This window comes from Lynx rufus, unplaced genomic scaffold (assembly GCF_022079265.1).
Source record: "Lynx rufus isolate CCGP_SWC_20201006 ecotype Redwood Valley unplaced genomic scaffold, mLynRuf1.p SCAF_17, whole genome shotgun sequence".
NCBI lineage: Eukaryota > Metazoa > Chordata > Mammalia > Carnivora > Felidae > Lynx > Lynx rufus.
In genome coordinates, this window is record NW_025814831.1 from 22,688,578 (window position 1) to 22,709,549 (window position 20,972).

Here is a 20,972-nt window from a genome sequence, read left to right on the forward strand (position 1 = left end):
AGCTGAGAGACTTAATCCTGAAGAAGACTAGCCCAGTGGTTAATTTCTATTATACTTTTTATTCTAGCTACTGAGGGTGAATTGGTGGGTGGGGGTGGAATAAGATCCCAACCATTTGGTGACTGTGTAGCCAAGGCCCATTGCTTTTGGTATGCATATGTATTTCCCTCTTCAACAGAGGAGGTTTTATTTTCTTTTAATACCTTAAATGTTCTCTGCTTTTAAGAATAATTAATGACCTTTCCGGAATCCATCTCAGACAGTGATATACTAAGGAATGGATTCTAACAAAGCCCTTCTTCCTTGGGGCCTGATGCCCTCTGCCCCTGCCCACTGGGCACCACTCTGCTATAATCACTACCTCTTCTGCTGTTCCTGACAAGCTCATTACTGCTCTTGCTGTTCCCTTGGCCCCCAGAACTCTTCTATGTTTTCAACTCAGAGCTCTGCTCAAGCATCATTTCCTCCTGCTCCCACCCCCCCCAACTTTTTCCTGCATTAAATGTCTTTACAGCCCATGTTTTTACCTGAAATTAGGTTATAAGTTTGTTTATTGTCTCTTCCTCACTAGGGGAAAGAGACTATCTCATTTACTCTCAATAGTATAATATGGAGCATGGAACTTAGTAGGTACTCACTTAGTATCTGTTGGATTAATGAATGAAAGATGTATATGAAACATACTGCAGAATGACTCCCATTTATAGAGTGAATGAGCTATTAGGTGGAAGTTGAGGCATGGCTTCCTCTGTGAAGTATGTATATTTTTTAACAAACTAGGCAAAGAAAATAGGCCAACCTCTTCCCTATCATGTCACCAGCTGACTATCATCAGTTTTGATTTCCCATCATTATACACAGAGTGCACACACGCAGATTCATATACCTGGCACACAGATACACATGCAAATATACATATACACACATAGTGTATGTGTGTAACATATGCACTTACATATACATGCATATATAATATAGGCATAACATATGTACATATGATACATATATTTATACAAACACACACATATTTTTCCCCCTGGGAGCTACCTTAAAAAGTGCAATTAAACCTGTCCATTATATTTTTGTCATATTTGAAACTACTACCATCATGCCATGTGGGCAGGGGAGAGGATCTCTTGAAAATTACTTCCAGTTATGTAAAATGGGCCTTAAAATATTTTATTAAAGCTACAATATTCTCCTCATCCAAAGAATGTGCTAACTCACCCAGGGGGTCCTTGTGGCCTATCTCACCCTCAGCGTGGGACATAAAACACAATAAACTGCCCAAGCATGCATTAATTAACTAGTTTATTCATGCAAAAAATATTTAGGTGTTGGGAATGCAATTATGAGAAAGTTGGCCATAGCCCCTGCTCTCCCCACGCTGAGGTTACCTAATGGTTGGGCAGTCTGTTACTAGTAAAGCCTTCTGGGGTAAGCAAGGGCCCTCTGAACCAGTCCTGGGACCAGCTGTTTGTATTGCCAACTATGAACTAGCAGGGGAGCCACAAATGAAGAATGGAATTAGATCTATTTTGTATTGATGGATGGGCATGTTTATAGCATTGGAAAAATCACACAGCCCTAGTGAGTAGATACCAAAGTATAAAATAAAGGATATGATATCAAAATATACATAAGTATTTAAATTTTAATCTATTTAGGATCCCAAAGGATAAAAACAAAAATTTTGTCTTTGCTGTATTAATTGTTTTAACTGACAACTTATCAGTTTATTGTTTATTCAACCAATGGTGTTTTGAATTCCCACTCTGTGGCAGTCACTGTTCAGGGCACTGGGGATACAGTGGAATATTCCTGCCCCATGGAACATACTTTGTGCTGGAGAAGACGTACCAGAAACACAATAAAGGTGTAGATACAGTGTCAGTGTGTGAGACAGTGGTTAGCAGGAAGGAGAGACACATGACGGAAAGAAAGAATAGAGTAGGGAGGATGTGAAATTTTACATAAGATCAGGGGGTGACTCTGAGCAGCAACTTTTGGGTAAAGACATGTGGGAGGCAAGGAGTGAGCCTTGCAGAAATTGGGGAAGGAGCTGTCCAGGTGAAAGTAACCACACATGACAAGCCTCTGATGGGTGTCTGTCTGTGTTGGTGGTATGTGACTGGAGTGGAGGGACATGGGGAGAAGGGAAGGGGATGAGGCAGACAGGTCATGAGGAATCAGACCATGTATGTGCTTGGAGGGCATGGGGAGGACCTTGACTTTTGCTGTGGGTAAGATGGGAAGCCATCAGAGGGTTTTGAGCAGAGGTGTGGTAAGGTCTGACTTCGATTTGAACAGGTAATTCTATTAAAGCTATGTGGCTGCTCTGTTGAGAAGACCAAGAAGAGGAAGACACTTGGGGAAGCGGGGTGACCAAGTGGGAGGCCCCTGTAACTATCCAGAAAGGGATGGTTGTTCCCTGAAAGAGACATGTGGGAAAACAACTTCCAAAGGCCAAAGGAGCCCTAAGGCCAGAGACAAAGGCTGATAGGTCCAGTTTGACAACAAACGGTTTATTAAAGGGACTTAGGGACAGAGGCAGGTCTTGGGCAGCTACAAGCTGAGTAGATCTCTGTGACCCCACCTCCCATAAGACCTTCTTTCATAGCCCTACAGTCTGGGGAGTCATGCTGGTGGACCACCCCGGAGGGACTGTTGGGGAGTAGTTGTGTGTCACAGTCCTATCTCCTGAGCTGATTGAGGACTTCATGCCCCAAGGGTGCACTTAAGTGAGGTTAGATGAGAAAGAATGTTGGGAGAAGGGGGCTGCACTCAGGAAGGCTTCAGGTCATCACCCTCGAGTCTGGGTCACACAGCAGTGTGTTCGGCCGGTGGTAGCTTGGAGATGGTGGGAAGTGATTGGATTTCAGATGTATTTTGAAGGGAGGACTAGCAGAAGCTGTGGTGGACGAGTTGTGAGACGAATCAAGGGTGGCTCAAGATTTCATTCTGAGCACCTAGGAGGATGAAGGAGCCCATGTGGAGAGGGTAACAGGAACTTGGTTTCCAATAGGTAAGGTTAGAGACCTAAGTGGAGATTTCAAGTAGATTTGGACATAAGTTTGTATCTGGATGTGATAACTACCACTTGACCCTCTTTCAGCGCTTCCTTTGTGCCAAGCGCTTTTCCAAGCGCTTCTTCAATATTAACCTAATCCCCCTGTGAAGTGGGTACAACTTTAAGCTCCATTTGCACAGGTGAAAACCCAGCAGAACAGGTGGATTAAGTAACTTGCCTCAGGCTGCAGGGCTGGATACCGAACAAGACAGGCAGTCTGGATCCAGGGGCCTTGTACCTAATCTTGTAGGAAAGGAGGAGACAGTTTCTATCCTTTTTTCACCTTATTCCTTGCTGGACGGCTGTGGCTGTGAAGAGCCCTGCTGACAGCACTGTCTGGCCCAGGTATCAAAGGCCTGGCGCCTGGGAGAAAAATCAGCCCCAGGCTCCACACTTCGACATTTCAACTAATCTTGTGGCCTGAGGACACTCGCTTCAGAGCCCAAGTAAGGTGATTCATCCAAGATTTCTAAGTTGATAGATGAATAGTATTAGAGCAAATGAGAACAGTGTGTGAGGTGTAGGGATTTTGCCTCTCCCAGCTGTGTTATTCCTAGCTTCTCTTTCAGGGGAAGTACTGCAAGTTTTATCCAACAAATGTAAAACACCAGTGTGAAAATACAAATAATTAAAATAGCTTTCTTTCACAGCATTAGAGTCTTTTGATATGTGGTTTTAATAAGCTTTATTATTGAATAAATATAAAGGAACATATTTAAAATGTATATTAAATTATAAAGAACAGCAGTACAACCCCATCACCCAACTTAATAAATAGAATATTGTCATCACCCACAAGCCCTCAGGTTTTCCTACTGATCATATCTTCTTTCTTCCAGACATCCCATCCCTCCCTCCTATATCACCACCTTCCTGGGGTTTGTGATATTAACTACATTATTTTTCTTAACAGTTCTCCTGCCTACACATGCATCAAGAATGATATAATTTAATTTCACTTCTTTTTGAACCTTGTGTAAATGGAATAATACTGTATGTATTATTTCATAGCTTGCTCCTTCAACACATTATTTGTGACATTTTCCCATATCATTACCTGCAGCAATAGTTCCTTTGGTTTTTATTGCTGTGTATTCCATTATGCTGATATACCACAATTCACTTATCCATTGTATTACAGTTTGTTATTTGCCTTGTTTCTAGTTTTTTGCACTTAAGAATGTCCTTCTATGAGCATCCTTTTTGTTTTTGTTTTTCTGTGAGCATTCTTTTTTTTTCTAATGTTTATTTTTTCAGGGAGAGAGAGAGAGAGAGAGAGAGAGCGAGCGAGCAGAGGAAGGGCAGTGAGAGAGGGAGACACAGAATCCAAAGCCAATTCCAAACTCTGAGCTGAACTCACGAACCTTGAGGTCATGACCTGAGCCAAAGTTGAAAGCTCAACCAACTAAGCCACCCAGGCGCCCCTCTGTGAGCATTCTAAACATACAACCTGTGAACATGTGTAAGCGTTTCTCTTGAATTAAAAAGTCAGAGGAGAATTGCTGTGCTGTAGGCTGAGTTTATCCTCAACTTTCTCACTTAGCACCAAGGCATTTTCTAAGGTGGTTCCAGTTTACTCTTATCAGCCATATATAAGATACTGTGTCTGCACTTCCTTGTCTGCACTTGGGATTGTCGTATTTCTCTATTTTAGTCAGGGAGATAGGGAAGGGGGAAGAGTAATGGACTCTCATGTGGTTTTAATTTGCATTTTCTAGATTATTAATGAGACTGAACTTTATTTTTTGCCATCTGAATTTTTTTTTTCTTTCATAAAAGTCTAGGTATATTCTTGTTGAGGTCTCTCCCCTTTTGTTGCTGATGTCTAGGACTTCCTTGCAGATATGATGCATGGCAGATCTCTCTTACACATGGATGTAGAATAAATTGGATGGTCTTTTCATCTCTTTATGGTGCCTTTTGTAAAAAGTTCTTAATTTTAATGATATGAAATTTGTTTTTCTTTTATGGTTGGTGTTTTCTGTGTCTTGGTAGAGGAAATCTTTCCTTACCCTGAAGTTGTGAGCATATTTGGGTATATTTCTTCTAAAATATTTCTTGTGGAGCCTTTTATACTTTGATATTAAATCCACCTAGAATTGATTTTTCCATTTGGTGTGAAGTAGGAGTCTAATTTCAATTTTTTCTATATAGTATTTTACCATTATTTCTATTATCATTTTATTCATTTTAAATGTATATTATTAACCTTCTATTTTGTTCACATCTAAATAGTGTGATTCTGCTTATTAATACAAGGAAAAAATACGTAAGGTTTTTGATTGAGAATTAACATCTTTACACACTAACTTTTTAAACCCTAGTATAATATCTCTTTCCAGTTATTTAGATCTTCTGTACAATCTGTTAATAAACCTTAAAAGTATCTTCTCTGAGACCTTGTGCATATTTTGTTAAATTTATTACTATATAGATATTTTTTGTTGCTATTATACATTTTTTTTAACATTTATTTTATTTTTGAAAGACAGAACACAAGCAGGGGAGGGGTAGAGAGAGAGAGGGAGACACAGAATCCAAAGCAGGCTCCAGGCTCCGAGCTGTCAGCACACAGCCTGATGCGGGTCTCAAACCCATGAACTGTGAGATCATGACCTGAGCCAAAGTTGGACTCTTAACCAACTGAGCCACTCAGGTGCCCCTGTTGCTATTATAAATGTTATCTTGTTTTAAGATTAATTTTCTATATATTCTTTGTTACTTTTCAGAAATGCAATCACTTGTATATATATTTAAAAACAAATACTGTGCTAAATTTATTAATTTGATAATTTATTAGGGTTTTTTTGCATTTTATGTACACAAAAATATCATCTGCAAAGAATGAGTTTTGTTGTTTTCACTCTCTTTTACTTCCTGCCTTACTGTGCAGGTTCTGACCACAAATAGGATGTTGAGCAGAAGTGGGAGTAATGGGTGCCCGTCATCTTGATGAGGATCTCCGAGGGAAAGTTCTCCCTTGCATGGTGTTTGCCGTAAGGGTTTGGGGTTAGCTCTATTAGGTTTAGGGAGCTTCTTCTGTTTCTAGTTTGCCAAAAATTACTACCATGAAAAGATACTAAAATTTATTCAGTGCTTTCTCTGTATGCATTATGATGATAATATGTTTTTTATTCCTTTAATGTATTATTATGGTGAATTATATTAACTGATCCAGTAATGTTAACCCACACATTATCAGCAGAGTGATATTACCTCCAATGGGGCTAAAAATAGTTCTTTGGGGGGGGGGAGAAATCTTATTCTTTTTATATGTACAGCATAGCTATATATACAGTACATGATAGACATACAACATATCTTCCGTGTTAAAATTTAAGAGGGAATTGATACATTGGACTTCATCAAAATTAAAACTTTTGCTTTATGAAAGTCCCTGTTAAGAGGATAAAGAGAGAAGCTATAGACTGTGACAAGATATTTGCAAACTACATATCCAACAAAGGACTGGTATCTAGAATATATAAAGAAAACTTAAAACTCAGTAGTGAAAAAACCAAGCAATCTAATTAGAAAATGAGCAACAGACATTAAACATATTTTTCACTGAAGAGGATATATAGCTGGCAGATAACTATCTGAAAAGGCATTCAGTATCGTTACCAATAGTGAAATGCAAATAAAATGAGTTATTGCTATACACGTATCAGATGACTTAAAATAAAAATAGTGGTAATATTAAATGCTAGTGAGTATTCAGAGAAATTAATTGCATGTTTAGTTTAATAAGGAACTGTCAAACTGTTTTCCAAAGTCATAGTTACAGTTTACATTCTCACCAGCAATGCATGAGTGATCTACTGTATGACCCAGCAGTTGTACTCTGGGACATTTATCCTAGAGAAATGGAAACTTAGGTTCATACAAAAACCTCTCCATGAATATTCAAAGCACTGTTATTCATAATAACTAAGAACCAGAAACAGCCCAGATGTTCTTTGACAGGTGTAAACTAACTGTGCTTAGTCCATTCCATGAAACACTACTCAGCAATCAAAAGGAATGAAGTATCAATACATTCAACACTTTGAATGAATCTCAGAGGCATTATGATGAATGATAATGAATGATAAAAGCCCAACATAATGATAATAGCCCATGGGCTATTTATATAGCATTCTTGAAATGACAAAATTTTAGAAATGAAAAACAAATTAGTGGTTGCCTGGGGTTAGGAACAGGGCATGACAGGAAGAAATAGAAATGAATATAAAAGGCAACATTCCTTGTGGTGATGGCACTGTTCTGCATCCTGACTGTGGCTGTGTACACACAACCTATTATACACTGATAACATTACATAGAACTAAATATACACATAAGTACATGTAAAACTGGGCACATCTGAGTAAGATCAGTAGATTGTATTAATATCAAGTTCCTGGTCATGTTATTCTACTGGAGAGGAGGGGATTCAAGGGAGAGGATGATTGGGGAAGAAACCTGCTAGTGGGGCAGTAATGAAAAAAAGTTGAGAAATACCATGTTAAATAAACTAAACTCGTATTAACTGGATAAATCCAATTTAGTCATGATGTAATTCTCCTTTTCATTGATCTCTAGATTCTCTTTGATGATAATTTATTTGAGATTCTTATATCTATGTCCATGATTGAGGTTGACCTATAATTCTCATTTTGGAGAATAGAAGTATAAATGCAATGTACTTTGTCAGGTTTTGATGTCAGGAAGTTCTGACCTCATAAAATGACTTGATGGGTGGTCTCTTTTTTTTTCTGAAAAAATTTTTTTCCTTTAAAGTTTGATAGAACTGTTCAGTAAAACTACCTGGTCTTACATTTTCCTTATGGGAAGATTTTAAGAATTCCCTTTATTTGATGATTATTGGACAAGTCAGGTTTTTAACTTTCTTCTTGGATCAGTTTTGAAGTTATACTTTTTTAAAACTTCTGTAGTTCTTTTTTCAAATATGTTGGCATAAAGACATTCATTATTTCCCTCTCATTGCCTTCTAGATATATACAGCATGTATAATTATGTACCCTTTTTCATTCTTAAGGTTATTTGTGCTTTGTTTTTTCTTGATTTTCCTAACAATTTTCCAATTCTATTACATAATCTTCTTAAAGAATTTTTACCTATGTGCTTTTTAATTTCGATAACTTCTGCTTCTATGATTATTATTTCCTTTCTAGTATTCTCTGATTTATTTTGCAGCCCTTTCTGTAACTTGATAAGTTAGAAGCTCATTGTATTAAATTTCAGTTCTTCTTTTCTAATATAAGCAATGCACCTGTCCCTGATAATACTGCTTACCTGCATTCTTTCTTTTTTAAATTTTTTAATGTTTATTTAGTTTTGAAAGAGAGAGAGAGACAGAATGTGAGTGGGGGAGGGGCTGAGAGAGAGGGAGACACAGAATCAGAAGCAGGCTTCAGGCTCTGAGCTGTCAGCACAGAGCCAGACACGGGGCTCAAACTCACAAACGGTGAGATCATAACCTAAGCCAAAGTCAGACACTTAACCAAATGAGCCACCTAGGCACCCCTGCTTACCTGTATTCTTAAAGTTTTTACATATACTATTTTCATTTTTGTTTGGTTCTGGATATTTTCTAATATTCATTAATATTTCTTCTTTGACCAACAATTCATTTAAAAGTATGTTTCTTAGTTTCTAAATTTTTCAAATTGTCTTCTATCTAGTTTTGGTAAGTAGATGCTAGTTATATCTAGATAACTGGTTTGGATAACTAGAGACATCATTGTATTGTGATCAGTGTTCATGGTCTATTTGATACCAGTTTTTTGGTATTTGTTAAAACCTGCTTCGTGTCCTAGCATCTGGTCACTTGCCATAAGAGTTTTAGGTGTGGATTATGAAGAATATGCATTCTTCACCTGTTGGTCTATGTATGACCATTAGATCAGCTTGTTCATTTTGTTGTTTATATCTTCTGTTTCCTTGGTAATTCTTCTCCCACTTTGATCTATCACTTACTGAGAGAGGTGTAATTAAAAATCTCCCATTATGATGATGGACATTTCTTGCTTTCTGCACTTCTGTCAGTTTTTGTATTAATAATTTTGAGGCTAAGTTATTAAATATATACCAACTTAGAATTATTATTATCATATATTTCTGATGAATTAAAACATATAGTAATTTTGTTGTAACCCTTTCTAATAATGCTTTTACTTTAAAGTCTATTTATAGGCAACAATATATCAGGGTTTTTTTTCATTAATATTTTGTCTTATATGGATTTTTTATCCCTTTACTTTTATCATTGTTGAATCTTCGTATTTTTTTTAAGTTTATTTATTGTTGAGAGAGAGTGAGCATGAGTGGGGGAGGGGCTGAAAGAGAGAGACAGAGAATCCTAAGTATGCTCCACACTGTCAGCAGAGTCTTATGTGGGGCCTGAACTCATGAACTGCGAGATCATGACTAAGCCGAAATCAAGAGTCGGACACGTAACCGGCTGAGCCAGCCAGGTGCTCCAAATCTTTGTATTTTAGATGTGTCTTTTGTGAACAGCATGTTGGATTTCATTTGATTTTTCAGTTTGATAGTCTTTTTCTTTTAACTGGAAATTTTAGTCCATTTATGTTTATTATCAAGTACTGATATAGTTTATTTCTATAATCATATGTTTATTTTTCTTGTCTTTCCTTCTTTTACATTAATTGTAGTTTGTAGTTTTTGTTTGTCTAAATTGTCTTTATTTTTCCCTTGCTCTCTGAACATCTCCTCACTGAATAAACAGTCCTATTTGGTCATTTTCTGTCAGCTTATTGAAGCATTGGCTTCTCTTGTTGACAAGATGGTAGTCAGTCTAATCATCATTCCTTTGAAAGTAGTCTTATTTAAGATCTTCTCTTTGTTATTGGTCTTGTATAGTTTCGATGTCTATTTGCACAGTTATTTTTGGTTACCCTGCTTGAGATACCATGAGATTTCTAATCTGACGAAAAAATCTTTCATAAATTCTGGAAATTCTCAGCCAGTGTTTTTTTTTGTTTGTTTTTTTTGTTTTGTTTTGTTTTTTAATATTGTCTCTCATTCTCTCCCTCTTCTCCTTAGGAATTCAGGTTAGATAGTTACCTATGAGCTTTTACCACTCTGTCCAACATGGGGCTCAAACTCACAACCTGAAGTTCAAGAGTTGCACATTCTGCCAACTAAGCCAGGTGCCCCTCCCATGTGTTTTAATCTCTCATGTTTTCATCTGTGTCTCTCTATGCTATCTAGATAATTTTGTATTTACGGTAGTAGTTTTCTTCTCCAGAAGCTTATTTAGTTCTTTTTCAATTCTGTGTCTTCTTTTCTAATATTTTCATTTTCTTTCATATTTTCTTGTTTCCTTAAACATATTAAACATACTTATATTTCCTGCTAAATAATTCTAGTGTCTGAATTCTTTGCAGGTCTGATTCTGGCTTTCCCCCATCCCTGGCCCCCTTGCTGGCTCTGGTTTGTGTTTATGGTAACTTGATTTCTTATGTATTTCATGGTTTATTTATTTTTATTTTTTATTTTATTACCATGTGTAACTAAGGAACATTCTGTCTGGGAAGGCTGGCTTTGAGGTATCTTCCTCCAGAAAGGATTAGTATTTGCTTTTCCCAGGTGCCTGAGGCCACTACCAACCTGGAAATACTTCAGCTATGTTCTCAGACTGGAAGGTTTTCAGACCACACAAGTAGTTTCAGCCGTAAGCCCCTATGTGGGACAGCTTATAGTTATAAATTCTTAGGAGATTTCTTTTCTCTACCCTGCACCCAGGCTTAAGGCAGACAATTTTCCTTGCTGTCCTTAGCTTGGGGGTGGGGCTTATTGCTAATTTACCCTTTAATTGAGCCCTTTAGGAATTCAAGCATCAGGCATCACATCTTCTGTCAGATTTCCCATCTTGGGTTAGCCCTAGGTTGTTTTCCTTCTTTACCTTCTTCACAAGACCTTTAAAAAACTCAAACTCAGAAGTCTCCTTGGTTTGCTCAAAAGCCTCGGGGTCTGAAAATCAGGATGAGTGCTCTGTTTACCATTCTGGATTCCAGCTTGAACTTGGCCTCTGATAATTCTTTCTTGCTCACCCTCTAATATATTTTAAATAATGTTATTACGTTTTATTTAATTTTTTTCCACAGTAAGGTGTCTAATCCATTATATTGTAGGAAATGGCAGTCCTATAATAAGCCTTTACAAGTTCAGTTTTGCTTTGGGCTGTTTGATTGTTTATTTTGTTCTTTATCAGTTTGATTTTTTTCTATGTTTGTGTAGGAGTTTTATAGGTACAAGTTTAGTTTTAACAGTCTGTACTTAGCATAGACTGTTATGAGTGCTTCTCATAGACTGTTATGAGTGTTTCTGGTGCTTCTGTTGATAAAACCAACAAATATTGAGTACCTATTCACACCAGACAGTATTCTAGGAATGGGGATGCAGAAGTGAGTAAAATGGACCAAAATTCCTGCCGCCCCAACCCCATCCCCAAGAAGCTTGGATTCTAGTGGGGAAGACCCTGCATTATGTAGTACATTAGATGGTGATAATACTAAGGAGAAATGAAGGAGAGAAGGGACTTTGCATTTTTGGAGAGAATAGCTCAGGAATACCTTACTGGGAGGGTAATATTTTTAAAGAATAGGGGGTGTGAGCCATGAGCACTCCAGACAGAGAAAAGACCTTCTTGTCTTATAAATGTCTAAGAGAATATGGAATGAAAATTCTCCGTGGTTTCATATTTGTTCTATGTCACATATATTGCTATTTATTATTTTTTCCCTCCTAAATCTCAATTTTCTCTTTACCCAAATTTCTCTGAACCCAACTCTCAGTAATTTTGATTCCCTAGCTAGGAGAACTGACTGTTTTTAAAATTTTTATTGTAGTTTATTAATTTTGAGAGAAAGAGCACATGCATGTGCGCAGGGCAAGGGCAGAGGGAGAGAGAGAGAAAGAGGGAGAGAGAATCCCAACAGGCTTCGAGCTGCCAGCGCAGAACTCCATGCATGGTCTGAACCCACAAACCATGAGGTCATGGCCTGAGCAGAGAGCAAGAGTTAGACGCTCAACCAACTGAGCCACCCAGACACCCGTAGGAGAACTGACCCTTCTTGAACCAGCTCTTTAACCTCTTTTGAGGTGGTTTCCCCTTGTGTCAGATGAGACCAGTGCCTGTCTCTCAGGATTGATAGTGAAGTGAAGTAACATTTGTATAAGTGTCTGACATTTCATGAGTACTCAAGAAATGCTAGTTCTTTTTCTTTTGTTTTTCCTTCCCTGTCCACACTGCTTTCAGCACGTGTTTTTAGTACTTATCAATTAATTTGCAGTAAGATTCTCATGCAATTCCATGGAGAAACCGTGTGGTAGGCAATTAACTGAAGACAAATAAACGTTAGAAAACTTCATTTTAAAAAAAGAAACTTTCCAAAGTGGTTTTGAAAGGCTGAGTTTGCTGCTCAGCGTTCAGGAGATAAAGTCAAGCCCTGTGCATTCCTCCCTTGAAGTTTGTTCATTGTATTGCAGATCAGCAGCCCCAGGAAATCTCAATTTGTATATGTAACTGTCTGCAGAATCTCCAGTTACAGTGAGACTCCAGAGGCATATCACCTTCCTATGCGAGTACATATATATTCACCTATCTTCTCTTAGCCATTAACCTAACCTAGCTGTAATTTTGCAGTATATTTTGGGAAGTTGGCATACCACTAAAAATGGATTCATGAAGTTTTCGTTTGAATGAAACAAATCTAAGTTTAGAAATAACAGTAGAGCCGAAAATCACTACTTTTCTTTAGTGAGATTTTCTTTGATTTGAGAGTCATGAGAGCTCTTATTTGTGGTACTGGTTTTGATATGGACTTACAATGTGGGGGCTCAGTCAGTTATTTTGCCCTGTCATAAGTGATATTTCCATCATTTCCTTCCCTTGTATGGCTGTTGAGATTTCGTAGGACCTGAGCACCATCAAGGTAAGACAAGCACTAAAGATCAATGAGCACAACCAATTTATATTGTCTGCTTTTGGTTTTTGGTCTGTCCCCAGCCATACCATTGACCATGCCCTGCTGGACGTGCCCTTCCTTCGACTCCTTAAGGAGATGCCCTCTGACCTCTGAGAGCAGCTGGACCACACATTCTGAAGACACCAGTAGTCCTAGTTTTGATCCCTCATACACCGACCTGCAGCTTATCAATGCGGAGGAACAGATGAGTAGCAGGGCTTCTCAGGCTGACTCGACTGGTAAGATGGAGCCCACAGGGCTTTGAAGATCACTTTTGGTGACCTGTTGCCACTCCTAAAATCTCTGCAGCTTTGTTTGCAGAATGAGTTCAGATGTAGTAGTCCTACAGTCAAAAAGCTAGGATAGAGTGGTTCAAAATTGCATTGGGAAAAAACACGTACACAGATTGGCTGATTAGTTGGCAGGATGTTAATATTGGGAAACCATTTGACAATATATCTTAATGTGTTATTTTCTACTATTTGGTACAAGTTCTGTTCCTTGTCAATTTATTTTCTCCTTGGATGACTGAACTATACATAGTATGCACAAGGCTGAATCTTTCACCCAGCCACCCATGCATCTTTCGTTTTCAGCAAGAGGGAGGTAGATTTGAGCAGAGAAAAAGCAAATGTTATGTCAAGTGGAATGAGTCAGGACTCAGCCACTGTGTCCAGACCACAAATCATTTTGCAGTTATATTTTTTCTTTTGTGCTTGAATTGAGCTATATACATCAGTCTGTAACATCCTGTGCTCTCATTTATTAAATTTCTAAGAGGTGTAGGAAGGATGCTGCCTGGCTTAGCAGGTGCAATAAGGGCCTATTAATAAGCACTGTATCTGGGTTAGGTTTAGAATGGCATTGGATAGATGTAGTGCATTCTTGGTGTTTTGTTTATTTGGCCCAAGGGATTATTTTCCTTTGAAAGTAATAAAGTTACTAATAATTTCTCTGTGGATAAATTTGCCAGGTGTATCCAATAATTTTGTTTTTCTCAAAAACATTGTTTAGGAATTTGTCTCTGGATCATTTTTCAAATTTGGGTAACATTCGTCCTTATGCTATATGTTATTGGAGGATTCTACACATGGAGAGAGAGATTTCTTGCAGACTAAAGGGTTCAGACAGGATTTGGTTTGGTATTTGATAGTATTGCAAAGAATCCTAGTTTATCATAGTCTGTCTTCACGAGCCCCAGTTCTTTATAGCATTTTGTTTTTACACCCTCTCCGTTCTGTTTAATCTCTATGGCTGAGGATCACGGTCAGTGGCTGAACTGTGACAAGCCCATCTCCACTGTGGGGAAAGTTTCATGTTGGGAAGGCACCATCAGAAGCCAAGGCAATTAGGAAAAGAGGCTGTACTCACCCCTTCCTTCGCCTCCTTGCCCTCAACCACCAGCCTTCCCATAGAGGACACATAGAACAAACACATTGGTCAGGAGTACTCAGACTCTGGGGTTAGACTGCTCAGATCCTCATTCTTCCATGTACCAGCTGCGTGACTTTGGGCAAGATCCTTAATGTCTTTTTGATTCAGTTCCCTCACCTGGAAAATGGAGATAATAGTAGTACTTACCTTACCAAGTTGTTAATAGCTCCAAGTGAGACAGTTTATATACAGCAACTTATATGATGCTGGCCACAGAATAAGTGATCAGCAAGGATCTGGTTGTTTTCCCCTCTCTCGCCCCAGGGTTCTTACTGTTTCAGAGAGGTGGAAGAGGGCCTGTCACAGTGTGAAAGTCAGGACCTCTAGGCTCAGGTTGGTTTTTTTCAGTGACCTCTCTGCTTAGATGAAAATTGCTTTAATTCCTACAGGTTCTAGTGATGAAAATCAGAGTTCTAGTCGGAACTGGACATTATTAATCTGTCTCCAAAGCGTATAATTGTTTTCAGTATCTCCCTTTTCTGAAGCCATGCTAACAGTATTACAGTTCCCACTGAGAAAACCTCTTCTCTCATTGTTTTGATCAGGGTCCTGGCAGGTGGCAGATGGTATCCTCAAAAAGGTTTTATTTGAAGAGGGTTTAGTGAAACGACTCTTACAGAGGCAGCAAGAGCTAGAATCATGGGAAGAGGGGCTGGCCAACAGGTGCTGTGGCTGTATGAAGGACAGAGCCACTGCCAGAGATTTGGTGAAGTGGGGAGTAGGGGGGAATAAATGCCCAGATCTTGTGCTCATGCTTCCCACTGGCAGATCCCAGCTGGAAGTCAAAGGGCACAGGGCCCTGGTGAGGCACCCCACAGAGATCAGCCACCAGGGCATAGAGCTGTGGAGAAGGGTGGGAGAATGGATTTGGGGTGATGGTGCGGGTGAAGCATGTGGAGAATAGCCAACACACTTTCACCTCCACCAGGAATTCAGTGGCCTGGAGTCCAGGGTCACTCTGGAGAAGCGAAGGCAAAACTAGGGCTGTAGAATGATGAGCGATGCTCCTACATCTCTCCTTCAGCACGAGATAGTTTCTGTAGTTACAGGAGGCTAGAGGTGTGGCCTTTTGGCAACCATCCTTTTTTACAGAAGCAATCATAATCATAGCCAGCACACAGCTTGTGCTGTGTGCCAGTACATGATGTGTATCATCTCTGGCCTTTACAACAGTCCTGCGAGGGAGGAATCTTTCTCCCCATTTCCTGGTTGACCCTGAGTCTGGGAGGTTAAGATGCTTGTCTGAGACAGTACTAGTAAGAAATGGATGTGCCTGGATTTCAACCAAAGTTCCAAAGCCTTTCCCCATGGTTCTCAAACCTAGTGGTGCCCCAGAGTCATCATGTTTATCATTTTGCTAAGTTACCCTCCAGACCTTCTATACAGATAGGGTAGAGGATGCGTATGAATATATGACATATTTTACCGTGGGTTTATGTTTAACGTAAATAGAATCAAAAGGTTTTTAAATAAGGTGTATAGTAGGTGGAGTCTGAGGAAACAGTTCATGTTCCCTTAACAGATATGAGTGCTGATAGATAACTGCTATGTGCCCACAGTATGGTGTTATGTAAACACGTTTCTGGACACTCCACTTTGAAAAGAAATCTCCTCATTCTTTAGTAATCAGCCAAGGGTCCAGGTTGGCCCAGAGGAATGCCTCCATCTGTGTAGGGTAGAGCCACCTCCCTTCCCTCTTCACCCACCTATTCTTCTAGGCCCAAAAGTGGCAAGCAGTGTCCCTTTGGGCCCTGGAAAAATGAAAGGCAGGGTGGTGAGCGGCCTAGGCTGTGTGGACCGCCTCTGGATACAGCCCCAGATATAAGACCTCCATGAGCCTCTTTCTGAACATCCTGACTTGTGTAGTCATGTTGGAGTTCTGGCTTTGAAAAGCCTTTAACTCTTCCTGGATAAGTAAATAACAAGGTTTAGGAGAGTGACCAAATATTTCTAACCCTGTGACATTTATCTTTCTACTTCAGTCGTAGAGAAGTTATAAATGCTTTCATTTGAGCTATTGAGAGCTTCCAAGAGATCTGTGCTGATTATTATTCTGTACTGACTACCTGCCCACCGCCTGGCACCAGGGCTGTGTCAGTGGCCAACTCTTGGAAGGCTCTACTTGGAGGCTGGATCGTTCGGTCAGGATAAACGAAATCATCGTGAGGCCATGGAGCAGATCCTCATCTGTCCATATTTCTGGGCACAGCCCTCTCCCCAGAGCTGTCGTTCCTCATCTGGGAAGTGGGGCAGAGGGTCCGTGTCCGGGCTGGGCAACAGGGTGTGTGTGAAGGTGCTTCGTACGGTGCAAAGTGCAGTAGGGATTCACAAAATAAAATCCTGATTCCATAGCTCTGTGCCTCATTTCCCTCTGATATGGGAAATAAGGATAATTTCTGCCTACTCCTTTACTGCCCTAAAGAGGACGGTAAACTGTGTACGTGGTGGGATGAGACCTGAGGAGGGTTTTGCAGTCCTCCGAAGTGAGCCATGGGTGCATGCAGACAGGTGCTGTGGGAAGTTCAGTGTGGTTAGTTTCTGTACTGAGGCCTTGAGGGTCCTTGGGAGGAACTGCCTTGGGGAGACTTGAGGTATTTATCTGCCTCCCCTGCTCCATGCCTTTTAGCACTGCAGAGGGAGGTAGAGGGTGAAGAATTGCAGCCTCCATCAGGAGACCCCTCAGCCTAGCTGGCCCGGGCTTTCCCTGGCAGCATGCTGTGTGAGTGTGAAACTCTGTGATTCATCTTATGTGTGCAGGGGGTTATGGGGGCCCGGGTCCAGCCTGTGTCCCTTGGTCCCACTGCTCCATGCTGGGCTGCAGCAAGCCGCAGACTCCTCCCTGTCTTCTGTGGCAGGACTTCTGCAGGGATCCGGCAGCCCTGCAGGGCAATCCTGATTCCCAGCACAATTGTGGAGGGAGAGACTCTGTGATCAGCCTACACTTTCTTCTCATTTTCTCACCAAGGGGGTAATTAGGAGGAGGAAGGCAAACAAATCCCCTCACCTTGGTTACATCACAGGGTATGCTGATATTTGTTCGGGGATGCAGCTCTCCAGAGCAAATGACGGGAGAGCTGAGAACAGGCAAGAGCTTTATTAACACTTGTTTCCTCTCTCACCCCCTACTTCCTGAGGGGGCCCCCTTTCCCTAGATAACAGGCACGCCCTGTCATCTTCACCAGTCAGCAGAGCTCTGTAATGCCACTAATTTTACATGGGATGATAAACAGGAAGAGTGTCGAGGGAATAAAAATAAGCCTTCTGCCTTGGAAGTCCATTGCAACCAGGAAAGAGAAAACACAGAAATGTTTGCAGTAGCACAAGCTGTTGTTTAGGTGGTGGGCTTCCATTCTGATTTTCTTTTACCTATCAGGTAAGTGCAGAGTTTAAGTGTAGGATTAGAATGCTCAGGCATATATGCCAACTGAGGAATGTCAAGACTGGATAGAGCACACAGCATGTGTTTAATAATTGTCAGTTGAGTGGGTCCTTGAATGAACGGAGATTGCAGGTGGGGAGGGTCATCTGCATCCCAGACATCCGTGTCCCATTTGGGTTTAGGAGTCCAGCATTTCCCTCAAGTGTGTTCCATGCAGCAGTTCAAGAAAAGCCAAGATGCCAGGGGCCAGTATGTTAGATCATGCTGTGCCCTCTTTGTTGGAGAGTCCTAGCAAGTATTAGGTTATGAAAGACTTTGAGAAGTTCTGCAAGTGTATGTACGTGTGTATATAGGTATACTTTATATATATATTTTTGTATACATACATACACACATATATTTATGTACATATAAAAATACATTTAGCCTTCCATTAGCCCATACTGACTACCTGGTCAGTAAAACCCGTACATAACATAAATTGGCAAATTTGACTTGGAAGTTCATGCCATTGCTAAAGTGTTGGGAAACCAGAGAAACTGGAAAAAAATATTTTGATGAATTTCCCTGGATCTACAGAGTTAGCCCTGCTGTGTCTCATGCTCTGCTACACCTCTTGGCCATTTTTTTTTTTTTTTCAATTCTAGATTCAACAGACCCAGGACTACATTTTGCCAGACTTTGTGTTAAACCCTCATGGGTTTTAAAACAAATGTAGACCATATGTTCTTGATTCATTGCATTTAACTGATCGCAGTGGAATTCTGCCAGAGCAGTAGAATATCTCCAGGGATTCTTGACTCTTTGTCTCAGAAATAAGTGTTTATGCTGGGTAGAAAGCTATGGACTTAAGATCTCAATTTTTGTGACAAGAACTTTTTAGATGCTCAGAATGTTTCTCTGGTTGTTGTTAGTTAAGGATGGTGGGAGAGAATCATCAGGGGTGCATGACTCCTTACAAGATGTGACATGTTTCTCTGTTGTCGGTTTTGTCCTAATCCTGCTGCAGCTGGTAGACCAGTAGACCGGAATTGGGGGTCCAGATTCCCAGGAAACGGTAATTATCATCATGCATGGTGGGGTAACAGGGGGATTCTTATTGTTCTCAAGACACGTTCATATTTCATGAATTTTTTTTTGCCTTGAATATATTTTCCTCGAAGACAAAAATGAATTAGTTTTTTAAATTATTTTGCCTAGCTACAAATTTCATCAATATTCATATTCTTCCTGAACAATAGTCTCTTCCTCAAAATTAAAGAACAGTAGAACAGTTTTTAAGAAACAAATTACATCATTTTTCTCTTTCATTAATGTATCTAAATTTGGCCACATTTCTGTTTTTAGGGTGCCCCAGGATCCTTGATACTCTTGTCCCTATTAAGTTGTGCATTTTGGATTTCAGTCAGTGCTTAAAACAAACAAACAAACAAACAAACAAACAAACAGGCAAAAACACCTCTAATGACTGGTTTCTTTGAAAGTTTCTCCAGAGAGGTTCCAAAGTTTTCTCAGAAACACAAATGTTTATTGAGTAAAACCAGTATTTGCCAGTTGTTATGACTACAGAAATAGGTAAGTTATATGTAATAATCTGCAAACGGATTCTTTGCCATTAAAAGGATTTTCATACATAATTTTAAAAATAGTTTCTATTTATGGAATATGGATTATGTGCCAGGAATGTGCTAAACACACACACACACACACACACACACACACACACACAATCTCTAATTTTCACAATCTTAAAAATAGATATTGATCCCTCATTTTATGGATGCAGAAACAATTGCTAAAGGGATTAAATGGTTTGGCTGAACTAATACAACTCAAAAAGGTAGTGCTGGAATTCAACCCAACTCTGTCTTGTGGGCTCACCTGCCTGGTGCCATGAGAGGCCAGTGTTTATGAACGCAGTGGGTTGTGGGAAGCGGTTATAGAGACCCTTTTGCACAGCTGTTGCTGCCTCCTATGCGTTCCCCAGGAGGTAAGTGCAAATGTGCCTTATGAGCTCATCTTATTGGACAGCAATGACTTGTTTGGGGGTCCCACTCAACTGAGGCCCTCTTGGAAGCAGGAACCACGCCACGTTCTTCATTTTACATTTTCAGCATGCTGCCTGGCACATTGAAATTATACGGCAGATCTTTGTGGAAGAAATCAACTATTCTCATATGGGTCTGTGAGACCCTTCTCCCCAGACCTGCTCTCCATTTACCTATGCCTAAGTGTGTTCGCCAATTGAACTGTAGCTTCATGATGGGAAGGAATTAAGAGGACACGTAGGAGCAGCTTGTGTGGAAGGACGCCTCTTTCCCCTGTCTTCAAAAAATGTTGGGCAGCTCTCTGGCGGTCTCCATTCATTTTGTTTTTCCTGTTCTGTTTTGGGGGATTGCTGTAACCTTTTAAATGTCTTTTAAAAATTAATGTACATGGTTGTGTGTGGGTATGGTGGGGGGTACTCTCTAAGTTGGGTGTCTCAGAATACTTTGTGCAGTCTCTTCCCTATTTAGTCACCACAGTGCAAAGATGGCGAGTTGGGGAAGGCTTTTCTGTGCTAGTGAAATAGGTTATTGTGGCTATTAAACCAAATGTGTGGAGCAAAATCTGAGAAAGAGTGGCAGAGTTTAAGATGCTGTGTTCCAAACAGAGAATCTAAACTAGATATTGTGGGACCACTTAACTTAAAAACTGTGGCCTCCTGGGGCACCTGGGTGGCTCAGTCAGTTGGGGGTCCAACTTGGGCTCAGATCATGATCTTGTGGTCTGTGAGTTTCCAGCCCTGCGTTGGGCTCTATACTGACAGCTCAGAGCTTGGAGCCTGCTTCAGATTCTGTGTCTCCCTCTCTCTCTGTTCCTCCGCTGCTTGTACTCTGTGTCTCTCTGTCTTTCAAAAATAAATAGACATTTAAAAAAATTAAAAAAACAAACGTGGTCTCCAATCAAATTCTACAAGTCATTTGTAGAATTGCTAATGCGTCAATCCTAAAGAGGAAGTGACAGCTGAAATGGCTTTTATTGATTATCTTCTGTGGTGTTCTTTTCAGTCTTATGATTTTCCTTTTATAGATGAGGACACCAATGCCCAGAG

At 40.0% G+C, this 20,972-nt stretch overlaps 1 protein-coding gene across 6 annotated transcripts in view; it reads left to right on the top strand.

Moving 5' to 3' along the window:
* STON2 (stonin 2) overlaps positions 1-20,972 on the top strand; it is a 153,496-nt gene that overhangs the window by 47,980 nt on the left and 84,544 nt on the right. For all 6 annotated transcript variants that reach the window (XR_006962165.1, XM_047080277.1, XM_047080276.1 and 3 more), the window contains one exon: positions 13,107-13,304. Coding sequence is in view for 5 of the 6 variants with exons in the window: in XM_047080277.1 (XP_046936233.1) it covers positions 13,107-13,304 (198 nt within the window). In the remaining variant the exon portion in view is untranslated. The remainder of the gene's footprint in view (positions 1-13,106; positions 13,305-20,972) is intronic.